This window comes from Zingiber officinale, chromosome 11B (assembly GCF_018446385.1).
Source record: "Zingiber officinale cultivar Zhangliang chromosome 11B, Zo_v1.1, whole genome shotgun sequence".
Taxonomy (NCBI): domain Eukaryota; kingdom Viridiplantae; phylum Streptophyta; class Magnoliopsida; order Zingiberales; family Zingiberaceae; genus Zingiber; species Zingiber officinale.
In genome coordinates this window covers 38,335,712-38,357,069 of record NC_056007.1, presented here as the reverse complement: position 1 = coordinate 38,357,069, position 21,358 = coordinate 38,335,712, and the positions used below count along the sequence as shown (strand labels likewise).

The 21,358-nt window shown below is 35.1% G+C and overlaps 1 protein-coding gene and 1 long non-coding RNA gene across 2 annotated transcripts in view; one reads left to right on the top strand and one right to left on the bottom strand.

Moving 5' to 3' along the window:
• Positions 1 to 16,271, top strand: part of LOC122033490 (amino acid transporter AVT1A-like) — a 56,109-nt gene extending 39,838 nt beyond the window's left edge. The window contains exons 10-12 of the mRNA XM_042592528.1: positions 14,476 to 14,519; positions 15,538 to 15,600; positions 16,023 to 16,271. Of these exons, the coding sequence (XP_042448462.1) occupies positions 14,476 to 14,519; positions 15,538 to 15,600; positions 16,023 to 16,115 (200 nt within the window). The 3' untranslated portion in view covers positions 16,116 to 16,271. The remainder of the gene's footprint in view (positions 1 to 14,475; positions 14,520 to 15,537; positions 15,601 to 16,022) is intronic.
• LOC122033491 lies at positions 196 to 20,019 on the bottom strand. Its single transcript, XR_006126562.1, has 3 exons — positions 19,893 to 20,019; positions 15,518 to 15,628; positions 196 to 269 (listed from the first exon to the last, which is right to left on the bottom strand). It is a non-coding gene; the product is annotated as an uncharacterized LOC122033491 (long non-coding RNA).
• Between the last annotated feature and the right edge of the window lie 1,339 nt (positions 20,020 to 21,358).

The window sequence follows — 21,358 nt, the reverse complement described above, 5'->3', positions numbered from 1 at the left end:
TACGGCATAAAGGTGCTATTTTTTTTGGCCCTTGTTACATTTCCAAAATACAGTCACCATAGGATGACCTTGACTTTTTTTACTTCATCTAGATTTTTACTATTATACCAAAACCAGTCTAGGGATGTCCAAATAAAAGCTATCCAACCCTATCTGCTCTAGAGACTGGCTTGGAAAATCCAATCAACGTCAAGTTCAGAGAATTTTTGGAGTCCGGACCATTTCCTGCTATCCTAGTTGAACTTCCTTTGCTCCCATCTGATTAAGTTCTGTTTTGGACATCAAAGCAATCTTTGCTAGTTCTAGCAGGCTCCCAATATTATTTTGCAAGAAATCATCAGAAAAAAAATCTGAACTAAATGGATATTAAGTAGGTTATAGAATGGAATTGAGTTGATACTAAGTAGGCCGACATGAGTTTCCTAACCTGATGAAGAGTTTGTAGTCTCCTAAAATTTCCATTTGTTCTATGAGAGGGCACGTTAGCAGCACTTGTATTTGAATTTTTATGAACTATATTGATATTTCTTAGTATCCAAAATTTCTAATTGTTTTATGAGAGGGCACGTTGGTACCCGTATTAGGTTTTTATGACTATATTGATATTTCTTTATATGCTTGTGAATTTTAAAATTGTTAATGGATAAATTGGTCACTTGTATAACAATTTAAGCTTTTGGTACAAACAATCATCTTGCCAATAATTAGGTTTGGGTTAAATTTATCTTATATATCAAACTATTTTACTAGGGCATCCATACCACCTACTTAACAAAAATGACACAACATAAAGATGATAATACCATGCCATGCAAATTTGTTGTATATAACATAAAAATTGATTAATCATAATGATATAAATAATACATTCTACAATTCAAATTTATTTATTTCCCAAACGACTATTTTAATAATAAAAAAAGGACAGTCCAGTGCACGAAGCTCCCACCATGCGGGGTCCCGGGGAAGGATCCATTGTACACAGCCTTACCCTGCTTTTTACAAGAGGTTGTTTCAAGTATTCGAACCCGTGATATTTTGGTCACATGACAACAACTTTACCGTTGCGCCAAGGCTCCCCTTCATTAATTTTAATAACCAAGCAATTAGAAATTTAAATATATTTTTATTTATTGATTGATTTATTTTTACTTTAGTGATTTTTGTAGTTACATTTTTCTTTATAGAAGAACTATTATCTACCATAATCTATCAGTCTGACAATTATAATTAAAGATAAATGATAAAATCAAGATAGTCCAATCCATCCCATCAATTAAACTGAAAAGACTTGATCATTTAAGATGATCTATTGAATCAATTTAATCCATCTAATTAATTTTGTTAGTTTAACTAAACCAATTAAATCAGTTGAATTAGATCCATCCTTGACCCGATTTATTGTATCATATTGATACAAATCCTATTCAATCTTAGAAAAATATAATTTAATTGTTAATTTTTATTCATAATATATGTTTTCACCCATTCAAAGTTTTTTCTAGCTTTGCCATTAGGTTATACTTACCATAGCACATAGGTTACTCTTGCTAGAATATCTTAATCATATAAATCAATTTACCATCACTTAACTTTCTTCTTCAATTCTTTTTTATTTTTTTGTTTTATTATTTTTTCATAAGGCAAAAGAGGTTTCTCAAGGGAAAAAGTAAACTAAGGCTTTTGTACCTAAACTAACTTGCCTTATGTGCCCTAGTTAGTATCCTTGTGTTAACTATATTGAAATACTTTCATGAAAAACAATCTTATGAAAAGAGAATACATTAGAAGCTCCGTAGTTTAGATGATATTTCAAGATGAGGTTACGCAGTTATTTTGCCGATGAGAATAAAATAGTTTCAATGAAGAATACAACATTTCTTAAGGAGCTGAATTTAAAGGAGAATTGATTTTCAAGTTATGAATAGAAAACTAGAAATGTCATAGTAATTGTGAAGCCCAAATGAAGTATTTACTAATTTTTTTATTAAATAATTATGAAAAATATGTACATCAAACGAGGAATACCAAAAAAGACTTGGTTAGTAACAATAAAATAAAATAAAATTTATTTAAGTATAGATTATGATATAGTAGGGGATAGAACTCAACGATGTAGAAGGATTCATATAGTTGACTCTATCTAGTGGGATAAGATTTGACTGTTGTTATTGTAAATGATTATGAAATTTTAATGGTTAAATGTTAATTTGTATCACTTTGTAACATTGTACAAAGTTTTTAATCCACTATTAAATAACAAATAAACCACCATTAAATAAGAGTATTGACAAAGTTTTTAAACCTCAATTGTGATATTAGTATCATTTTGAGTACAATGACTAAGCTTTACCCCGCTAGGTGGGTTCGACTATTAGTCTCATTTTGAGTAAGGGTTTTAATTCTCAGTTGAAACTATAGATCAGTAGATGGCTTGCTTAACCCTGGCTAGAGGGGGAGCAGGGAATAGGTGGTTTACCTAATCAAAATTCTCTTACAAGAACAAAGAAAATTTAAACTGGTTAGTAGTACAGGGTACTTGTATATGTTAATTTGTGTCAAGAGTATGTAATAGAAATAATAAAATCATAAACACACAACCCAATCAACAAGATTTAATGTGGTTTAGAACCTTGCTCCCTGCTCCTAATCCATGATCTATGACGTGTCCATTACTCTTGCAAAGGTTCTGTATACCCATCTCTTAATAAACGATAATGGGGTAAATCTCTTTACAGTCTTAGTTGGGATGCTTTACATTGAATTGACTTCTCTCAATAAGAAAGAAACACAAAGCTAAAGTAAAAGAAGATTACTAAGGTGCTTGAGTTGAGCCTTAAACGTTCCAAGGGTGAAGTTTTGAGCATGGGAATACATAGGATTAGTGAATAATTTAGTACATCTTCATGAAACACATAATTAGCTCAAATACATAAGAAATAACTTTAACGACTCTAATTTTTCACCTTTAATCAACTTGAAACACCCCTAGTCGACTAATCAGGGTCATTGAACAACCAATAACTTTCTAGGCAATCGTCTAAAAGTTTCTTCTAGTCGATTGCTCAAACTTTTAGTTAATTGGAAAAACTTACAAAAAAAATTGATTGGCACTCCAGAATTTTTTTTGTTCTTTGAACATTTCCGTGCAATCAACTCTTAAGTCCATTGACTATTCGTCAACAATTAAATCTGCTTGAAAAGACACTCATTCTTATTTGTTTATGTTCAGTTCACCTCATTATCGACCACCCTAGAATTGACCTTGCTAGGCCTTTTAGTCCCTTGGATATGTTAGGAGTCGTGAAGCCACTAGAGGGGGTGTTTTTTTTTCCGGGGGGGTGAAAAGACACTCATTGTTATTTGTTCATGTTCATCAATTCGAGTTAGCACAAAAGAATATACAAAATATATAAAACTTAATTCAAAACACAAACACAAGTAAGAACACTACCAACAATATGAAGATTTACGTGATTTGGAATCCCGTTCCTACTCCACAGTCTATGGTTCATTGGTGAATCACTTTGGGAATTACCACTATCTTTTCTCCTCTTCGAATATCTTTCAAAGGTGGAAAAACCTTTTATAATGACATATTCTTACAATAATACAAGAAAATAAAAGTACAAACGAGAATGAAAAAAATACAAGTAAACTTTACATTAAATTTTTTGCTTTGCATGCTTTATCTTTCTTTAGATTGCTCATTGAAGGCTTAGGAATTCAACAACACTTGGCCAGGAACCCCTAAGAATGATTAGCCCAAAATCCTCCTTGAAACTTGCTTTTATGAGCTTCCACTAAAGTTTGGAATCTATTGATCAGTTGATTACTCTATTCTTTAGTCGACTACTCCACTATAAAAAATGGACAGCCCGATACATGAAGTTCTCGCCAATACAAGGTCCTAGGTATAGACTATTATACGCAGTCTTATCCTGCTTTGCAAGAGGTTATTTCCAAGACTTGAACCCATGACCTATAGGTCACACGGCAATAACTTTACAGTTGCTCTATCCTCTAGTTGACTACTCCACTATAGTGACTCAAAATTCGACTGTTACTATATCTTTATCCATTCAATGACTCCTTTCTTGTTTCCTATTTTAGAATCAGTTGACTAGTCGTTCGAATAGAAACTTCTAATTGTGTGCATTTTAACTTAAGTTGACTAATATCCTTATTGATCAACCGCCTTAAATCATAAATCCTTGAATAACTTATGGTTTGGGGGTTCTTAAGAACTCCCTAGTCTTATTACCTGACTCTACTATTAGTTGACTCCATATCAGTCGATTAATATAAAGCTTAAATATGACTAAACTACAACTTTATGATTTGGGTTCATCATTCACCTACTATACTTCATCATTATACTGACACTTTAATTCCAACCACTCTAAGATTGGATCTGTGTCATGCCAAGAGACCCATGTCTTTGAAATTTCCTCATCTTCTTAGTACAAGTTGACCTCGACTTACAAGGATTTTATTTGGTTGATCTCAATGTACCAAGTCTTCCCATGCCTATAAACTCCTCACCTTCGGGACTTCCAATGCCTATAGATCATTTCTCCAGGACTTCATCCATCGCCTAGTATCTAGCCAACTACAACCTATCAAGACTTCCACTTGCTTAGTCTTAGGTCAACATTGATCCGCTATAACTTTCAATACCTAGAAACCCATTCTTGGACTTCCATTACTGCCACGCATCAACATAGTTCTTTCTTCGAGCTTAACTAACCACAAGTTTGAAGCTCATCACTGCTTAACACTCAATCCATAAAGTTTTTCATCCAAGCTTGATCTTCAATCTCTAAATTGCATGATATCCTGCACATTGTATGCATACCATTAAATTCTCTCTTAACCATGGTTGGAAATCACATACTATGCAAAGCGAAACGGTTGAAACATATTGTTCCGGCAAATCACTGAAACTCGATACCACTCGGCACTAAGGTTCAAAAATTTGACTTGTGTCGTAGTTTCGGTCCTTGGAGATATCGTGCCATACTCCAATGAATGGTATCAATGACAGATTGGAGATTGAAGGAGGAAGGAGATCAAGCAAAGGAAGGAATCATTGCATGTGTTGAGTGGTATCAAGTTTCGATAATTTACCAGAATGATATATTTTGATCGTTTCACCCTGTATAGTACAAGATGTAAAATAGTGTTTAGCACAAATAATGTCTCCTTCCGGTGCTTCATTTCCTTCTATTTTCATCTCCAATCCATTACCGACACCATGCATTGAAGCATTGGAATGATACCCAAATAGTATCGTTCAAGTCAAAGACTGAAACTTCGGTACGATTTAAGATTTTGAACCTTACTCTTAACTCAAATCGTATTATCAAACCATGAAACATTGGGGTCAAACCTAACCATAAGAGAGGAAACATTATCTCAATAGAAATATGGCTAGAAAAGAAAGATATGTTACTAGGCACATGCTCAACAACTCTTAAATCTACAATCTAAGAAGATGATACAATGCAAGTTGTGAACATAGCTCCGGAATACAAGAAATGTGTTCAGAACATGCACTTGCAAACATGAAAGTGAAACATGCTTTAAAATCTTGTGTCATGTTGGGCAAGGTTGAAACTTACCATTCTCACAAAATACCAAAACTCCACACTGATTAACATGAGTAATCCCTCTTATGCCATTTAAGCCACTAATGCCCATGTTGAATCTTTTAGAGAAGAACTCAACTAATATGTAATTTTTTTGTATCTTATTTTTCTAAAATTTCAATTTAATTAATTATCTAATTTCTACACCTATCCTAAAAGTAATTAAATGAAAGAAGATTAAACTAGTAAGTTCATTAAATTCATCTCGAAGCACATTGATGTAAAAGTAAGTAATTCATTTTTAATTCAACTATCAAATTGATATACTCTGACTTTCAAAGTAGAAATTTTAAGTGCAAAAGTATTAAATGAGTAAAATATATCTAAATTCAACTTAGACGCACATGTCAAAAGTGTGTCGAGTATCAATGTTGTTGGGTACAATAAAATTTTAACTTTGTTATAATGATTTTTTAGAGGAAATAAACTAGATCATTGAATGATATTTTGAAACTTGAATTGAAGTGAACAAGAATACGCAAACGTAGGAACATTGATGGATGAGTTAGAGCTTGATTGCTTAATTGTAGGAGTCTATCTAGTAAGGTGGTTTAGACTGGGTCATTTGAGCAATATATGAGGCATGCTTGGGTGGATATCCATGTAATGCCTAACACACATCATTCACATATCCAAATTTCTACCTTTCCTTCTCCCATAACCTCCAAGGTTTTGTTGATCTCCTCCACTACCTCCACGAGATCCTTTGACTGTGATTGGAACCCAAGAGTATATCATCGGACATGAGTTTAGAAAGTGGAACACAAGTAAAAGAAGCAAATAATATTCTCATTGTAAGAAATAGACTTTGAGGGAATAGATTCAAGCTCAGGATGCAAAATATTGAGGAACATAATATTAATGGCTTGCCAATACAATCTTTCATAATTAGAGCATCTCATGGGATTGGAGCAAGTTCTAAAGTCGTTAGTGAGAGTGTTGAATCTACCAATATGTTAGTCATCTATGTGCTGGCTTGACTTAGATGAAATAGACTAATAATCACCTCATAACAACTAGAAATATCACTAGTATACAAATCTCATACATGTGTTCAAGACTAGCAGCATGAGACAAGAAAATGGAAGGTGCTCACAAGACTAGGGCGAAGTGCTTTCTGATTAGAGCTAGCAATTGAGCATCAATCATCTCCCAAGCTGCCCTATCTGATTCGAAAATGTCTACAACCTTTGTTGTCAAGTGTTCTAGCTGATCTTGGTCTATTAACTAAACTTTTAGTGTAGAGCAAAAGATATAATTCCTCCCAGTCAATTTCTTTCTGATGGTGCTTGAAAATCACAAGGAATGAAGAAGGAAATGAATGTGTTTTAATTAAAGAAGACTATGACCTTCTTGGGATTGAGGCTGTTGAAAATTAAACTTAGTTTTTGATAGAGATGGAGTTAGTGGGTGATGAGGTGACAAGTAGTGGATAGATGAGATATTAGTGGTAACAGTAGATGCATTAATGGAGTTCGTGGGGAGATAAACATGGAGTTAGTGGTGTTATTTGAGTTATGTAATAGACCTATAAATATGTTAGTCTTTGTGAATGAAATCAAGAGTTTTGAAGCTCTCATTTCCTTATTTTCCTCTTTCACATAAAGTGCAATTTTTTCTTCCATAATTTTTCTCTTCCAACAAATTGCATTAGAGCTAATGGAGGTATGACTCCCTTCCAAGTTCCCTTGCCCAAGGCGAGCAATTATGATAACTGGAGTATCAAGATGAAGACGTTTCTTGGAGCTCATAATGTTTGGGAGGTTATGGAGAAAGACTATGTTGAGTCATGTGATGACTCGATGTTATCTCCGATTGAAAAAGATAGTCTAAGATATTTAAGAAAGAGAGACAAGAGGGCTCTCTTCCTCATTTATCAAACTTTAGATGAGGATGGTTTGAGAAAATCTCAAGTGCTACTTCAGCCAAGCAAGTATAGGAACATCTCCAAGTCCTGTATCAAGGAGAAGAAAAGGTGAAAAAGGTAGGCCTTCAAATGTTAAGAAGTCAATTTGGTGCTCTTCGTATGAAGGAAGGCGAGTTGGTATCCAATTATTTTCTAGAGTCTATCATTTCCAATCAACTGAAGACAAATGGTGAGAAGCTAGAAAAAGTAACTATTATGAGAAAATTCTTTGATCATTAAATTCAAGATTTGAAAGTATTACAACCATCATTGAAGAGATCAAAGATCTACAAGCCATGATGATAGAGCAACTCTTGGGTTCATTACAAGCCCATGAAGAAAAGAAGAATATAAATGAAGAGATTACTTAACAACTCCTTAAGACGACTCTTCAACCAACTAAGAAATATGAAAGCTTTAATAACAATAGAAGTCAACGCAGAAGAGGTCATGGATATGGACGAGGTTGTTTTAATGAGCAAGGATGGGGTTCCAATAACAACAAAGAAAGAGAATAAAATTCAATAAGAGGATGTGAAAGAGGACATGGAAGAGAATACATAAACTCGAGGTACGATAAATCTTAAGTAGAGTGCTACAATTATAACAAGTTTGGGCATTATGCTAGAGAATCTAGATTGCCTAAGAATAAAGTAAATGAAAAAGTAAACTATATGGACGAAAGAAAAGAAGAAGACGACACCCTACTACTAGCATATAAAGATAATGAAAGAGGTAAAGATACAATGTGGTATCTTGATACTAGTGCAGACAATCATATGTGTGGAAAAAGAAACATGTTCGTAGTGCTTGATGAATCAGTTGGTGGTAATGTATTCTTCGAAGATGAATCAAAAATCAAGGTGAAAGGTAAAGGTAACATTCTCATCTGTTTAAAAAATTGAAAACATGAATTTATCTCGAATGTTTTCTTTGTGCCAAATATGAAGAGCAACATCTTAAGCTTAGGGCAACTCTTAGAAAAAGAATATGATATTCATCTAAAAGATAGTATGCTCATCTTGAAAGATGATATTGGTTGCTTAATTGCTAAGGTGTCAATGTCAAGAAATAGAATGTTCTCGCTTAATATTCAAAATGATGTTGCCAATTGTCTCAAAACTTGTTATAAAGACTCCAATTGTCTATGACATCTTCGATTTGGGCATCTTAATTTTGGAGGACTAGAATTGCTTTCAAAGAAGGAGATGGTGAGAGGACTACTTTGCATCAAGCATCCTGACCAATTATGTGAAACATGTCTACTTGGGAAGCATTTCAAAAAAGGTTTTTCAAATGAGTCAAGTTTAAGAGCCCAAAAGCTGCTTAAACTTATACACACAAATGTTTGCGGTCCGATAAAATCAAGTTCACTTGGTAAGAGTAATTATTTTCTTCTCTTCATAGATGATTCTTCTTGAAAAATATGGGTCTATTTTTTGAAGCAAAAATCAGAGGTCTTCGGAGTATTCAAGAAATTTAAAGATCTTGTGAAAAAGGAGAGCAGACTCGAGATAAAAGCTATGTGATCTGATTGAGGAGGAGAGTTTACCTCAAAGAAATTTTAAGAATTTTGTAAACCCAACGGAATACGGAGACTTCTGACAGTTCCCCTCAATAAAATGGAGTGGCGGAAAGAAAGAACAGAACTATCCTTGACATGGCAAGGAGCATGCTTAAAAGCAAGAAACTGCCAAAGGAATTATAGGCAGAAGTGGTTGCATATGCAGTATATTTAGCAAACATATCACTAACAAGAAGTGTGTTGGGTAAGACACCACAAGACGCATGGAGTGGAAGGAAGCCTGGGATTTCTCATCTGAAAATTTTTAGGAGTATAGCCCAAGTTCATGTGTCTGACGAAGAAAGAAGCAAGTTGGATGATAAAAGCAAGAAGTTCATTTATTGGCTACAACATAAATTCAAAAGGGTATAAGTTATACAATCTAAATATTGAGAAGACAATCATCAGCCGTGATATCATATTTACTGAAGAAGGAGAATGGAATTGGAAATCTTAAGATGAAGATTACAATTTCTTCCCATACTTTAAAGAAGAAAATATGGAGCAACCAAGGATGAGGCAAACAAGGGAGGAGCCTACTACTCCACCAATAACACCAAATTCAAGTACTTAAGAAAATTCATTTGCATCAACTTCAAGGGAAAGAGTACTACACTTCAAAAGCTTACGAGACTTTTATGAGGTAACTGAGAATCAAGATAATATTATTTTATTTTGTCTCTTTGCCGATTGCGAGTCGATGGATTTCTAGGAAGCTATAAAGAGCAAAAAGTGAAAAGATGCAATGTATGAAGAAATCAAGGCCATCGAGAAGAATGGTACATGGGAGTTAATTCCACTTCCTGAAGGACATAAGGCGATTAGTGTAAAGTGGGTATACAAAATAAAAAAGAATGCCAAAGGAGAAATTAAAATATATAAAGCAAGATTAGTGGTAAAAGGCTATAGTCAAAGATCTGGTATTGACTATGATGAGGTATTTGCTCCTGTTGTTCGATTAGAAACTGTCAGACTAATCATTTCTTTAACAGTCCAAAATAACTAGAAGATACATCAAATGGAGGTAAAATCTGCTTTCTTAAATAGAGTTCTCGAAGAAGTAGTCTATATTCGACAACTATTAGGTTATGAAGTCAAAGGACTTGAAGATAGAGTTTTAAAATTAAAGAAGACTCTCTACGGGCTAAAGCTAGCACCAAGGGCATGGAATAGCCGGATAGAAATGTCCTTATGAACATGCACTATGCATTCAGAATAAGGATAAAGATTTTTTGATTGTCTACCTATATGTTGATGACTTGATCTTCATGGGAAGCAATCCAATTATGTTTGGAGAATTCAAAGAAGCGATGACTAAGGAATTTGAGAGGACTGAAATTGGGCTCATGGCATACTATCTGGGCATCGAAGTGAACCGAAGGGAAGTTGGAATCTTCATCTCACAAGAAGGTTATGCAAGAGAGATATTAAAAAAGTTCAAGATGGATAATAGTAAGCCTATAAATATCTCAGTAGAATACGGAGTCAAGCTATCAAAGCATGATAAACTAGAAAAAGTTGATCCAACACTTTTCAAGAGTTTGGATAGTCGTTATCTCCAACTGAAGAAGGTTGTGCACAAGATTTGATATCCTTTATGCTGTTGGACTTGTTAGTCGTTATATAGAGGCTCCAACTACCACCCACTTTAAGATCGTTAAGAGAATTTTGCGCTATATCAAAGGTACGACGGATTTTGGGTTGCTTTATTCATCATCTAACAATTTCAAACATAAAGGATATAACATCAGTGATTGGGGTAGAGATATGGATTATAGAAAGAGTACTATAGGATTTGTGTTCTTTATGGGAAATACAACTTTCACTTGAATGTCGAAGAAACAGTCTATTGTCACACTTTCTACTTATGAAGTGGAGTACGTGGCTACGACTTCATGTGTTTATCATGCTATTTGGCTCAGAAATTTATTAAAGGAGCTAAGTTTACCACAAGAAGAGGCAACCAAGATTCGAGTTGATAACAATTCTACAATAACACTAGCAAATAATCGAGTCGTCCATAATAGAAGCAAGCACATATATACGTGCTATACTATATCAGAGAGTGTATTATAAAAAAAGAGGTGCAAGTGGAATACATAAAGTCTCAAGATCAAGTTGTAGATATCTTTTCCAAATTGTAGATTCATCAATCGATTGAATTCGTTTTAATCGATTAATCAATCGATTCAATTGAATCTCAATCGATTCAAGAAGAAAAAGGGATGAACAATATTTTGATGAAGGTGTGCTTTGAGAAAATTTTTGATTTTATTAAATCAAAAAGGAAAAAGAAATAAACTTTCTTATAACACGATTGTTAAACCATGTATGAACAGTACGTTCCATGTTTAAAATTTAATTAAATATATATCTTTGTATGATCTGTTCAGTGTATATATCTTTGTTACATTCGAATAAAAGTCTCGATAAGCATGTTGGCAGATTGAGATTGGTCCACTCACATGGACAATCATCTCTATTTGTTAAATACAAATAGAGGTAAAACTGTTGCTTATGGGACAACTTATGTAGCTGTGAATAGAGACATACCCGTAAGTTAAGGTCGCCTTGATAATTGTGTCAAGATGAGATCATTTATATAATGATCAGAGTAAATGCACCCACCATTTACTGAATCTGCTTAAGGCGATATTGGAATTCATATGTTGAATTTAGGATTAGATATTAGGTATGTCTAGATCAAAATTTGTACGATGTTAAATTTTTGGAAAAAACTTGTGCTCTTTTTAGTAAAGAGAATAACATCGTAGCATGTGATTTATACCACATGTGCTATGGCGATAAGAAAGGTAGTAGGAGAATGGATCCCTGCTTCTCTACTATGTGAGACCCTTGAGATTATAAGTTAATCTCATTTTTACCCTAAGTGATTATTTAGCTGTCTACTTGAAGTTTTGATCAGTGTCTGCTACTTTAGCATGTTTCCTATTGGCTATGGATGATTCAGTCTATGGAGTATAACTAGAAAAGCAACTGATTAGAATGAATAGATTCTAGCTAAAAAGGAAGATTAAGATTGATTTACATCTGTGACATTTATTCACTTGTACCAGTTACATTTTTAGTTCAGTACATAAAATGTAATTGTGAATAATATGTTTGATTGAAGATGGTGAACATGCTCTTGACATAATAGTCAATATGAGAGATTAGAGATATTTATATTGATGTAAATAATTTAATCTGGGGTAAAGGCAAGTTTTGATGTCTCTGATTCGTTCTATGGAGCAGCAAAGTAAGGTGTGACAATCTTCTTAGCAATTGAATGCTCAGTATACTTGCTGTCGCACGAACCATTTTTCCTAATGTATGGAATGGATGTTCTTATATGGTCTTTGTGACTAATTAATTTATGCTATGGTCGTCGTGACTTAATCAACATAAAGTCTATGTGATTTATTAGGTCTTTGTGACTAATTAATTTTTCTCTGGTCTTCGTGACTTGATTGTCAAATAGTCTATATGACTTAATCGGTCTTTGTGACCAATTAATGTTTGGCTTTGACATTGTGACATGATCACTTTGTAGTCTACATGACTAACATGTTTGACCTTTCTGGATTGACTTGGACGAGTGAAAGATGTTGGACGTTGCATCAGTTGCAACGTTAGGAAGATGAAGGGGTGCCAATTCACCTTCATCTTCCTCCAATGAATGCCATCAAAGCATTGGTTTGTAACCGATGCTTACTTCTTATATAATGAAGCGTCCAAGAGCAATCCAGAGGTGTGAGGCGACGGTGATCAGAGTGCACGCAGTGGAAGCGACGGTGGGCAAAGGAGAACATTCGAGAGGAAAGGGATTTGGCTCGTGAAACTCGAAGAGCTTTCTGGTTCATCCATGATTGCGCTTCCTAAGGCAGCGACATCCAACGGCTTCTTCGATTTTTTTCTCGAAAGATCACTATAAGTTGTTATCGTTTTTTCTTGTGTTTGATTCATGCTGTCAAAAAGACAACAGAAATGGGTGCCCAGGAAATCAGCAATAGTAAAGGACTGCTTGAGAAATAAAGTGGCATCAGATCTGATTACTGGCAAGACAAGGTACTGCTTGTAGTACTGCTACACTAGAGACGAAGAATCACACTTTAGTTGTTTACATGCAGAGGAAGAGATATTGTCTTTATATTTAGCGAGTGTAGATGCAGATGGTGGAGAATAGTGGGCACGAGATGGTTAGGTTGTGAGCAGTTGCAAGATTAATCACTCATGAGGAGGTGCAATCCGAAGTCTGGGTATGATTAGCTAGGGAAGAGAGCCATGTGTGTTACGGGAATATGTAACTACCACCATAAAACAGAACTGGTTAACCATGACATCAATTACAGATATAACCTTTTAAACATCAGGCATGAGATACTTTAGGAAGTAGGCTCAACCTCATTTATGTGACCAGAACTTATTTGTATTACCTCAGCTTGCTCGTCAAGCAACTAAAGAGGAGTTGGACCCTAACACAATGAATATGCAGTGGGGGTGGGGGATCCAAAGTCTGGGTATGATTAGCTAGGGAAGAGAGCCATGTGTGTTATGGGAATATGTAACTAACACCATAAAACAGAACTGGTTAACCATGACATCAATTATAGATATAACCTTTTAAACATCAGCCATGAGATACTTTGGGAAGTAGGCTCAACCTCATTTTTGTGACCAGAACTTATTTGTATTACCTCAGCATGCTCGTCAAGCAACTAAAGCGGAGTTGGACCCTAACACAATGAATATGCAGTGGGGGTGGGGGATCTGGGAGGGGTTGATGGAGGTTTGTTAGTAGAACCTTTTACAAGTATCATACTTGAGTATAAACTTGCACAACCTTTTCAGAATTTTGCACATGATCAATGGAGATATTGGTTCCCAAATTGGAGTGTTAGTGTTGGATGTCGTGTATGTGACACAAGTATGAAGTAGGGTAGATGAAAAGTAAGTATTATGGATGAAGTTGCTTAGTATCAGAGGGGTTATGAAGTGGCATGGTGACAGGATCCTGTAAGTCAAATTTGAACTCTACAAAAAGCAATACAAGTACATGGGATCATCTTCTTTTGGTGTGATCTCCTTCACCAGTTTATAAGGAATGTTAAATTGTATAAACCAAGATTGATTATAAGTCAAACTAAATTATTGCTTCTTTAAAGTTCGCATGAAGTGTTTTGTGCTCCCATAAACAAGAACATCAATATATTATAGTTTTAGTTATTATTTTTGTTTGCAGAACCTCCTTTAATCCATTAGTGCCTTATATTTTTTATGTTGATTAAACAATTCAATTCTTCTATTTTTTTTCCCTGAACCATGTTAACTTCATTTTAATGAGATGATTGCAGGTCTTATGATGGCATTAGTTGGTTCACTTCTCAGCATCCTAGTGGTAAGCTTTGCTCTATTTTAGTATTATCTATGTTCAAGATTGATTGAACTTCACTTGGACTTCTGTTATTTTTTTTCTTTTTCAATCGTGACATATTGTTGTAGCTGAATATATTTCTATCCTATAAAAAAGTTGCTCCTTGTCTGAGAATATGTGGTCAAGAATAACTTTTCTAAGCTAATGTGCAGATTATTATTTTAACACAACACAAACAAAATATTACTTATGATAAAGGAAGATAGGCCATTACATGATCATAACCATATCAATACTTGTTAAGTTCATGATTAACAAAATAAAAATATTTGTGGAAAAAGTATCTTTGAATTTTATTCTCTTTTAATTTATTTAGCTTTGGCAATTAAATAGAATTATACTTTCAGCTGTGATTGGCTTTAGTTTTTGCAGTCATCACCAACATTCATGTGTGGTTGCATAAAATTCATTTATTTTTTATTTTTCCTTTCGTTGTCAAGGATTCATGTGGCATATGCACTAATTGGAAGATAGAGTACTGGATTTTCAAGTAATGGTCGGTTTGAGCCTCACATTATCTATCTCTTCTGTATAATCTATGATTCTGTCCAGCAAATTTACTAAGATGAAATTAGTGATAAAAAATTGTTCTAACCACACGTAACCTGAACCATGGAGAATGTGCTTAGCCTTTGTGATCTTGTATTTGGCCAGCGAGAGATCAGATTACGATCCAACTGGAAAGGGTGCCTACCTCAGCACTCTGGTTTCAACTTTTGGAATCAATAAATTTACAAGATGTGATGCATTCAGAAGTTGAATCACAATAACCTCACACCCTTTTTTTCGCAAGTTTTTATCATTTCTTTGCATCCACCATACTTCTAATGTCTGCATGCTCAAATTAGAATTTACTAATTCTTTTAGGGCTCATTCTGTATGGAAGCATCTTTCAGTAGAATTCTTTCGATTGTCTTGAAACTAAACAATTAGCTTTTTCATATGATAAATATAAACCTTACTTGCCTGTTGTGCATTCCAGGCCATCATAATGCCATCCCTGTGTTTCTTGAGGATATCGAGGAACAAAGCTACATCCTCGCAGGTATTGTGAACCGACTTCCCCGTTCTTCCTATTATTTTCCAGCAGAAAGGGAAGTTAAAAATTGTTAAGGATATATGTATCAACAACTTAAGCTGTTTGGATAGACAATTAACCAATTAAAATTGACATGGTGCCATTGTAGGCAGTTAAAAAAAAAATTATATACTCCTTGAACCAGTTTAGTCTAGCTTTGGGAGAAGTGATCATTCACAACCAAAACATTAAAGAGAAATTTGTTATAGCAATTCCTTGATCAAGTAAGGGCATGAGTTTAGGTTGATGAGTGGTTTCCTCTTGGGCAGAAGTTTGGAAGATTCAATTATTTCTGCTATTATAATTTTCTTAAACAGTTGCGCTTAAGATAGGATGTGACATTTGTCAGGCCTTTCATGTTAATCTTCTTGCTTCTCTTCCTCTTTCAGGTTGCAATTAGCATAGCAATTGTTGCATTGGGCGTTGTGTGCGCTTCCCATGGGACATATTCATCCATTTCGCAAATAGCAAATAAATACTGAGGTGTAGCACATACATTTTGCCTATAAATTTGGGAACATATTATTTTCAAGCAATTTATGATTCTTTTCTTTGATTTGCTATGTTTGTGATTTAAACACTTTTCGTTGTATCCCCAATCCCCAATTAAACTCTCTTTCCACTTGTCTTAAAACCTTCCATGCTGTTGAAATTATTTGTAAACCCTATTAGGTGACACCGATCGGTTATTGTGGAGTCTACTGGGCCCATATAATTTTTTCAAAACTAGTTCAGAATATTCAAGAAACACATGCAGTTTTAAGAATCCAAAGTAGTGAAAAAAGAAGTGGGATGGAGTCCCTAAGTAATAATGGTTTAAATTTCACTCCAGGTATATTACAACTTGGGGAGTTTAAAAATTTTGTGATGTTGGACCGTCTTTCAAGATTTATTTGTGTTTCTTGTCTTACAAGATTTATTTGTGTTTTTTAATTGACCTTAATGGTTGATAAAAATTTGTATAGGATTAGATCGGAAGCTTAATGATTAATTTAATTGTAAAAATTAAATACTTGAATTATAAAAAACATAATGAAAAGAAGCCATTTGTATTGGATGATAGTCGTGTGGGGGTTATATATCATTGCCGAAGCATCAATTTTTCATGTGTCAGCTTGCGAACAACAAGGCTCAGACTAAAGACAAGCTACCGTATGAAGTCTGCAAGACCTGTTTGGATGAATGAGACCGCAGTCTACCTCTTCTTCGACTGGTCCGTAGTTAAATCTCTATGGGACTTGCCATGCAGTGGGCTCCACATCAACAACACCTTCAGTTCAGTGACAGATGTTTAAACGAGGGTAGATCCTCTAGGGTTAATTCGATCCTGCCTGTACAGGCAGTGCCCCAACCTCTCACATTGGGATGGTGGGACCCACACTTAAGTAGTGGGTCCCACCCCCTCATTGTGAGAGGTTGGGGCACTGCCTGTACAGGCAGGGTGAAATTTACCATCCTCTAGACCGTATTTTACTGTTCAGAGGATGTACCACTCCATTCATTGGTCTATTTGAATGAATCCCACTTGTTAAATAAGTAGAGTCCATTCAAAAGGATCAATCATCCTTTGTGGTCCATCCTCTGGATCGCAAAATATGGTCCATCCTTTGGATCGCAAAATGCGGTGAGAGGACCCCGGACTCAAACGCATGTTTTTCGATTTTCTAGTGATCCGCATGTATGTCCTTGAAAGAGATCATAAAATTTACCTTTATAAAAAAATTAAAATGAAAGAGCTCTAGTCACCGCCCTCTAGGGTCTAGAAAGAAAGGAGAGTTGCTTGGTGGCGTGCTGACGGAGCTACTAGAGCGGTGGTGCTTCACCCATGTGCAAAGCTTGACGGTAGGCGAGTCAACTGTGCAGTGGTGCTGCACCACCATGCGAAGCTTGACATGACAGCAGGCATAGTTCTAGGCTGGGGGCTACTGTGGCGTTGTATCAACGTGTGGAGCTTGACAGCGGGTAGAGAGTCCTAGGATGTAGACTACTCCGTGTTTAGTTGTGCGGTCCAACGGTTGGTGAAAGCTAGGAGAGAGAGCACCGCCTCACTGAACGGCGATGCTCCACTAGCGTGCGGAGCTTGTCGGCAGGCAGCGTTCTGGGCTGCGGGATACTTCTACTTTAGCTAGTTGTGCGAACCAATGTTGAATGTTGGCAAAGACCATATGCGTGCTTTTACTAGAGGGAGGTCGGAGCTACATCTAGAGGGGCAGGACAATCTTCTGAGGTAAATTTGTCCACGAGAGGCCATTTCGCTATCTCCAGTGATCATCGACTGTGGCGGCAAGGGCAACTGCAGGACTCAAGCACTAAAGACAAAGGAGTTGCTGAACTTCCATAGGGTTACACTTGCGATTTGCAGAGCAGTCCTAGTTGAAATTATAAATTATACCTTAATTTTATCTGCCAAAATAAAATTTTTATATCATTCATCATATCAAAATAAAATTTTTATATCATCCATCATAAAATATATATATATATATATAAAACACAGATATAACTCATTTAAAATTTTCATGATGCACTTTTAAAAATAAAATTATCAATAATAGCATCATAATAAATATTTTCTAAAATATTCTTTTCAACGTATAAAATTACTAATCTATTTAAGCTATCTTAAGTCATTGTGATCCTTAAATGAAAATTTTGTTCAAAACAAGGCTGATGAAAATGAAGAATTTATAAAAACCGAAAGTAATGAAAATGAAAAATTTGTAGAAAATGAGATCGAAGAAAATATATATTTTAATGATTTGGATGAAACTGAATTGCATTTGATTCATTAGTTAAAATCTAAACTAAACTTTCTGTTGTGTTACGTAATTTTTTAAATATTCAATGAACCTCTTAAGCTTTGGATTATTTCTTCTTCCTTTTCTTCTTTTTTTTTATCTTTTTTGGATTATTTCTTCTTCCTTTTTTTTTTTTTTTTTATCCTTTTTGATATTCAGAGAGTTATTTCATGATGATATGCAATTATAAACAATAATCAATAAGCAAAAAAATAATAAAACCTAATATAGAAAATTTTTCTATGATTTGAAATTCACTTACCACCTTACACATATATCCTGCAAGTTTATAAAAAAAAAAACATAACAATTCCATTGTTTAGGAGTGAGGACCTTATTCGTGCAATTAAAGACACAAGTAACTATAATTGTAAAGAAGAAAACTAAACATATAATTGTGAGCATAAAACACATATTACTATAAGTAACTCAGCCAAATGGGGTGAGTAATGCAATCAACCATTAATAAAAAAAACCCTTAATTCAAATAGAACTTAGAAGAGCTGCACAAAGGCAGAATAAAATGTAGGGATAAAAAATACTTCTATTTCAATCTAGGTCGGTTAAGAATTTTGATCCCAGAATTTGGGAAAAACTTTAACACAATAAACTAAGAAACACTAAGGTCTAAGTTAAAATGTATTTGTTTTATATCTAAGTCAAACATAAGCATCAAGGGCAACAAATAACACAGAAATTAAAAAAAAAATATTACAAATATCAAAATACCTAGTTTGTGATAAAAGTTATAAACTACCAACCAACTCCAGCATTAAATCAGACAATCTTCACTGAAGAAGAGGGATCAACAAATCATCACCTCAACAAATACACATCGATATTTAAGTAATCATGAATTAAAGCCAAATGCAAGCATATCAAGTATCTCCAACCAGACCCATAACAACAATTCAATTCAATCAGAAGCTATAGCTTATATTTTGATCAAACTGAAAAAAAATTGAGACTGTCGAATAAACTATCTCTGAATGACTATCAAACCTTTATTTTGATATGGGTGACAGGGTATTAGGGTAAGAGCTGAGAGCATGAATAGACACTAATAGATGTGATTTTTTATAGTAAATTACAACCATGAACAAAGACCAGATTATATATCTTGTTCGCATGGGCGGCGACCATGCAAGAATTAAGCTGTAGATTTTACAAAATCATTTTCACAAACACAAAAGCCCTAAAATAAACACAACCAATAGGGTCTTGATCATAACTTGAAAAACTCTAGAAACCAAACAGTCAAGTTCGAGCTCTAAAACCCCAACTCTATAAACTAAGCGAAAAATATCGGAGTGTCATCCAAATCCAGAATCTAGTAGAAGAAAATCATGGTCTCCTATCTCAGATCACCAAAAAAACACAGGGAGCCAAGATTCGACCATAAATGGCCTAAAGAAGCGGCTAACCCTAGAAGAAACTGATCGAATGGGAAGGAAAACTCACAGGATTCAGTAGCCGTTAGGGATCAGCAGAGCTCTCAACGAGATTACTGTCTGCGGGAGCGCACTGAATGAAGCCTGAGAGCAGATGAGGGTGAGAACTGAGAAGGTACGATTACGATTGAGAAGCCATATATATATATATATATATAAAATTGGGCCCCTTTGTATTTTTCGGCCTTGAGCAGGAGCCCTGGCCCAGGGCCGGCTCTGGCTGCCTGCAACTACTGTCTTGCTGCTCCCATAGCACTTCTGCCCCACAATTTGTTGTATACACTTGTTACCTTGCTGTTTGTAGTAGCAAAAGATGAATATGTTCACCCTTAGTATCCATGCCAATTTGTCACAGGACCAACACAGAGGAGGTAAATCACGGACGGCTACTAGCCTTTGGAATAATGACTAGCACATAAAGGAGGCATTTATCTCGATTTTACCGAGATTCGAACTCCAGACCTTATGATGACAACACCTCATGCGCTAACCACTAAATACATCCGAGAGGACATTGTTACCTTGCTGCTCTAGTACAATGATAAGGGGGAAAATGACTGCAACCTCTAGAAAAGGAATCATCAAACTATAGAAGATTAGCCTGTCTTCTCATAATGAACAGTTGATTAGTGTATGGAGTATTATTATCATAAGGTCTGAGTTAATTTCTGTCTAGTAGTTAGGTTCCTACCTATCCCATGTATTAGTCACTATTCTGGCTAGTAGTCATCTATGATTTACATTTTTTCATATAATTTATGGACGAATTATGAGGAAAGTCTGGATGAGTGTTATACTCTTTTAAAACCATAGAAGACCAACACTTGCCAAGAGTACCATGGGCAGTAGCATCAACCAAGAGCACAATGGGCAGTGAGCATCAACCAAATAGATGACGTGGATGATGGGGGCAGCCACGTAGATGTCCAGGCTCTCTTACCGAGCTAGCAAGACCCCGTGGGCAGCCCAGCTGATGGACAACATGAAGAAGAGAGTAGGCCAATGGAGAAAACAGATAAGGAGGTGAACCATCAAGAGAAAATTTGGGCCATCTTGTTAACAGACAATCAAAAGATTAGTGCAACAATGCCACTGCAGCACTCAGAGCGGAAAGGGGATTGTATGAAACTTGACTTTGATGGCATTGTCATGGTGGAGGCTTTGGAGTTATGCCTTGCTGGGTGCTTCATGCGACGTAATCTAGCCTGTGTTAATTACGATTCTGAATCAATGGAGGACAGCATACTGAAAGATCAAAGAATGCAATAGAGAAAGGTGAATATCATACATCAAAAAATTCTTTATTTTCGTATCATAAAATCAATCAAAGTAAGCAGCGAAAGATAGTATAATAAAATAGATGACTTAGGTGATTATTTGGTTCGGAGCCTACGTCAACTCTTACTCTAAGACCTGTGATCCTTGACCGCACCGTTAAATACTAATTCACTATGATTTTTCTTTCTGAAATCTTCG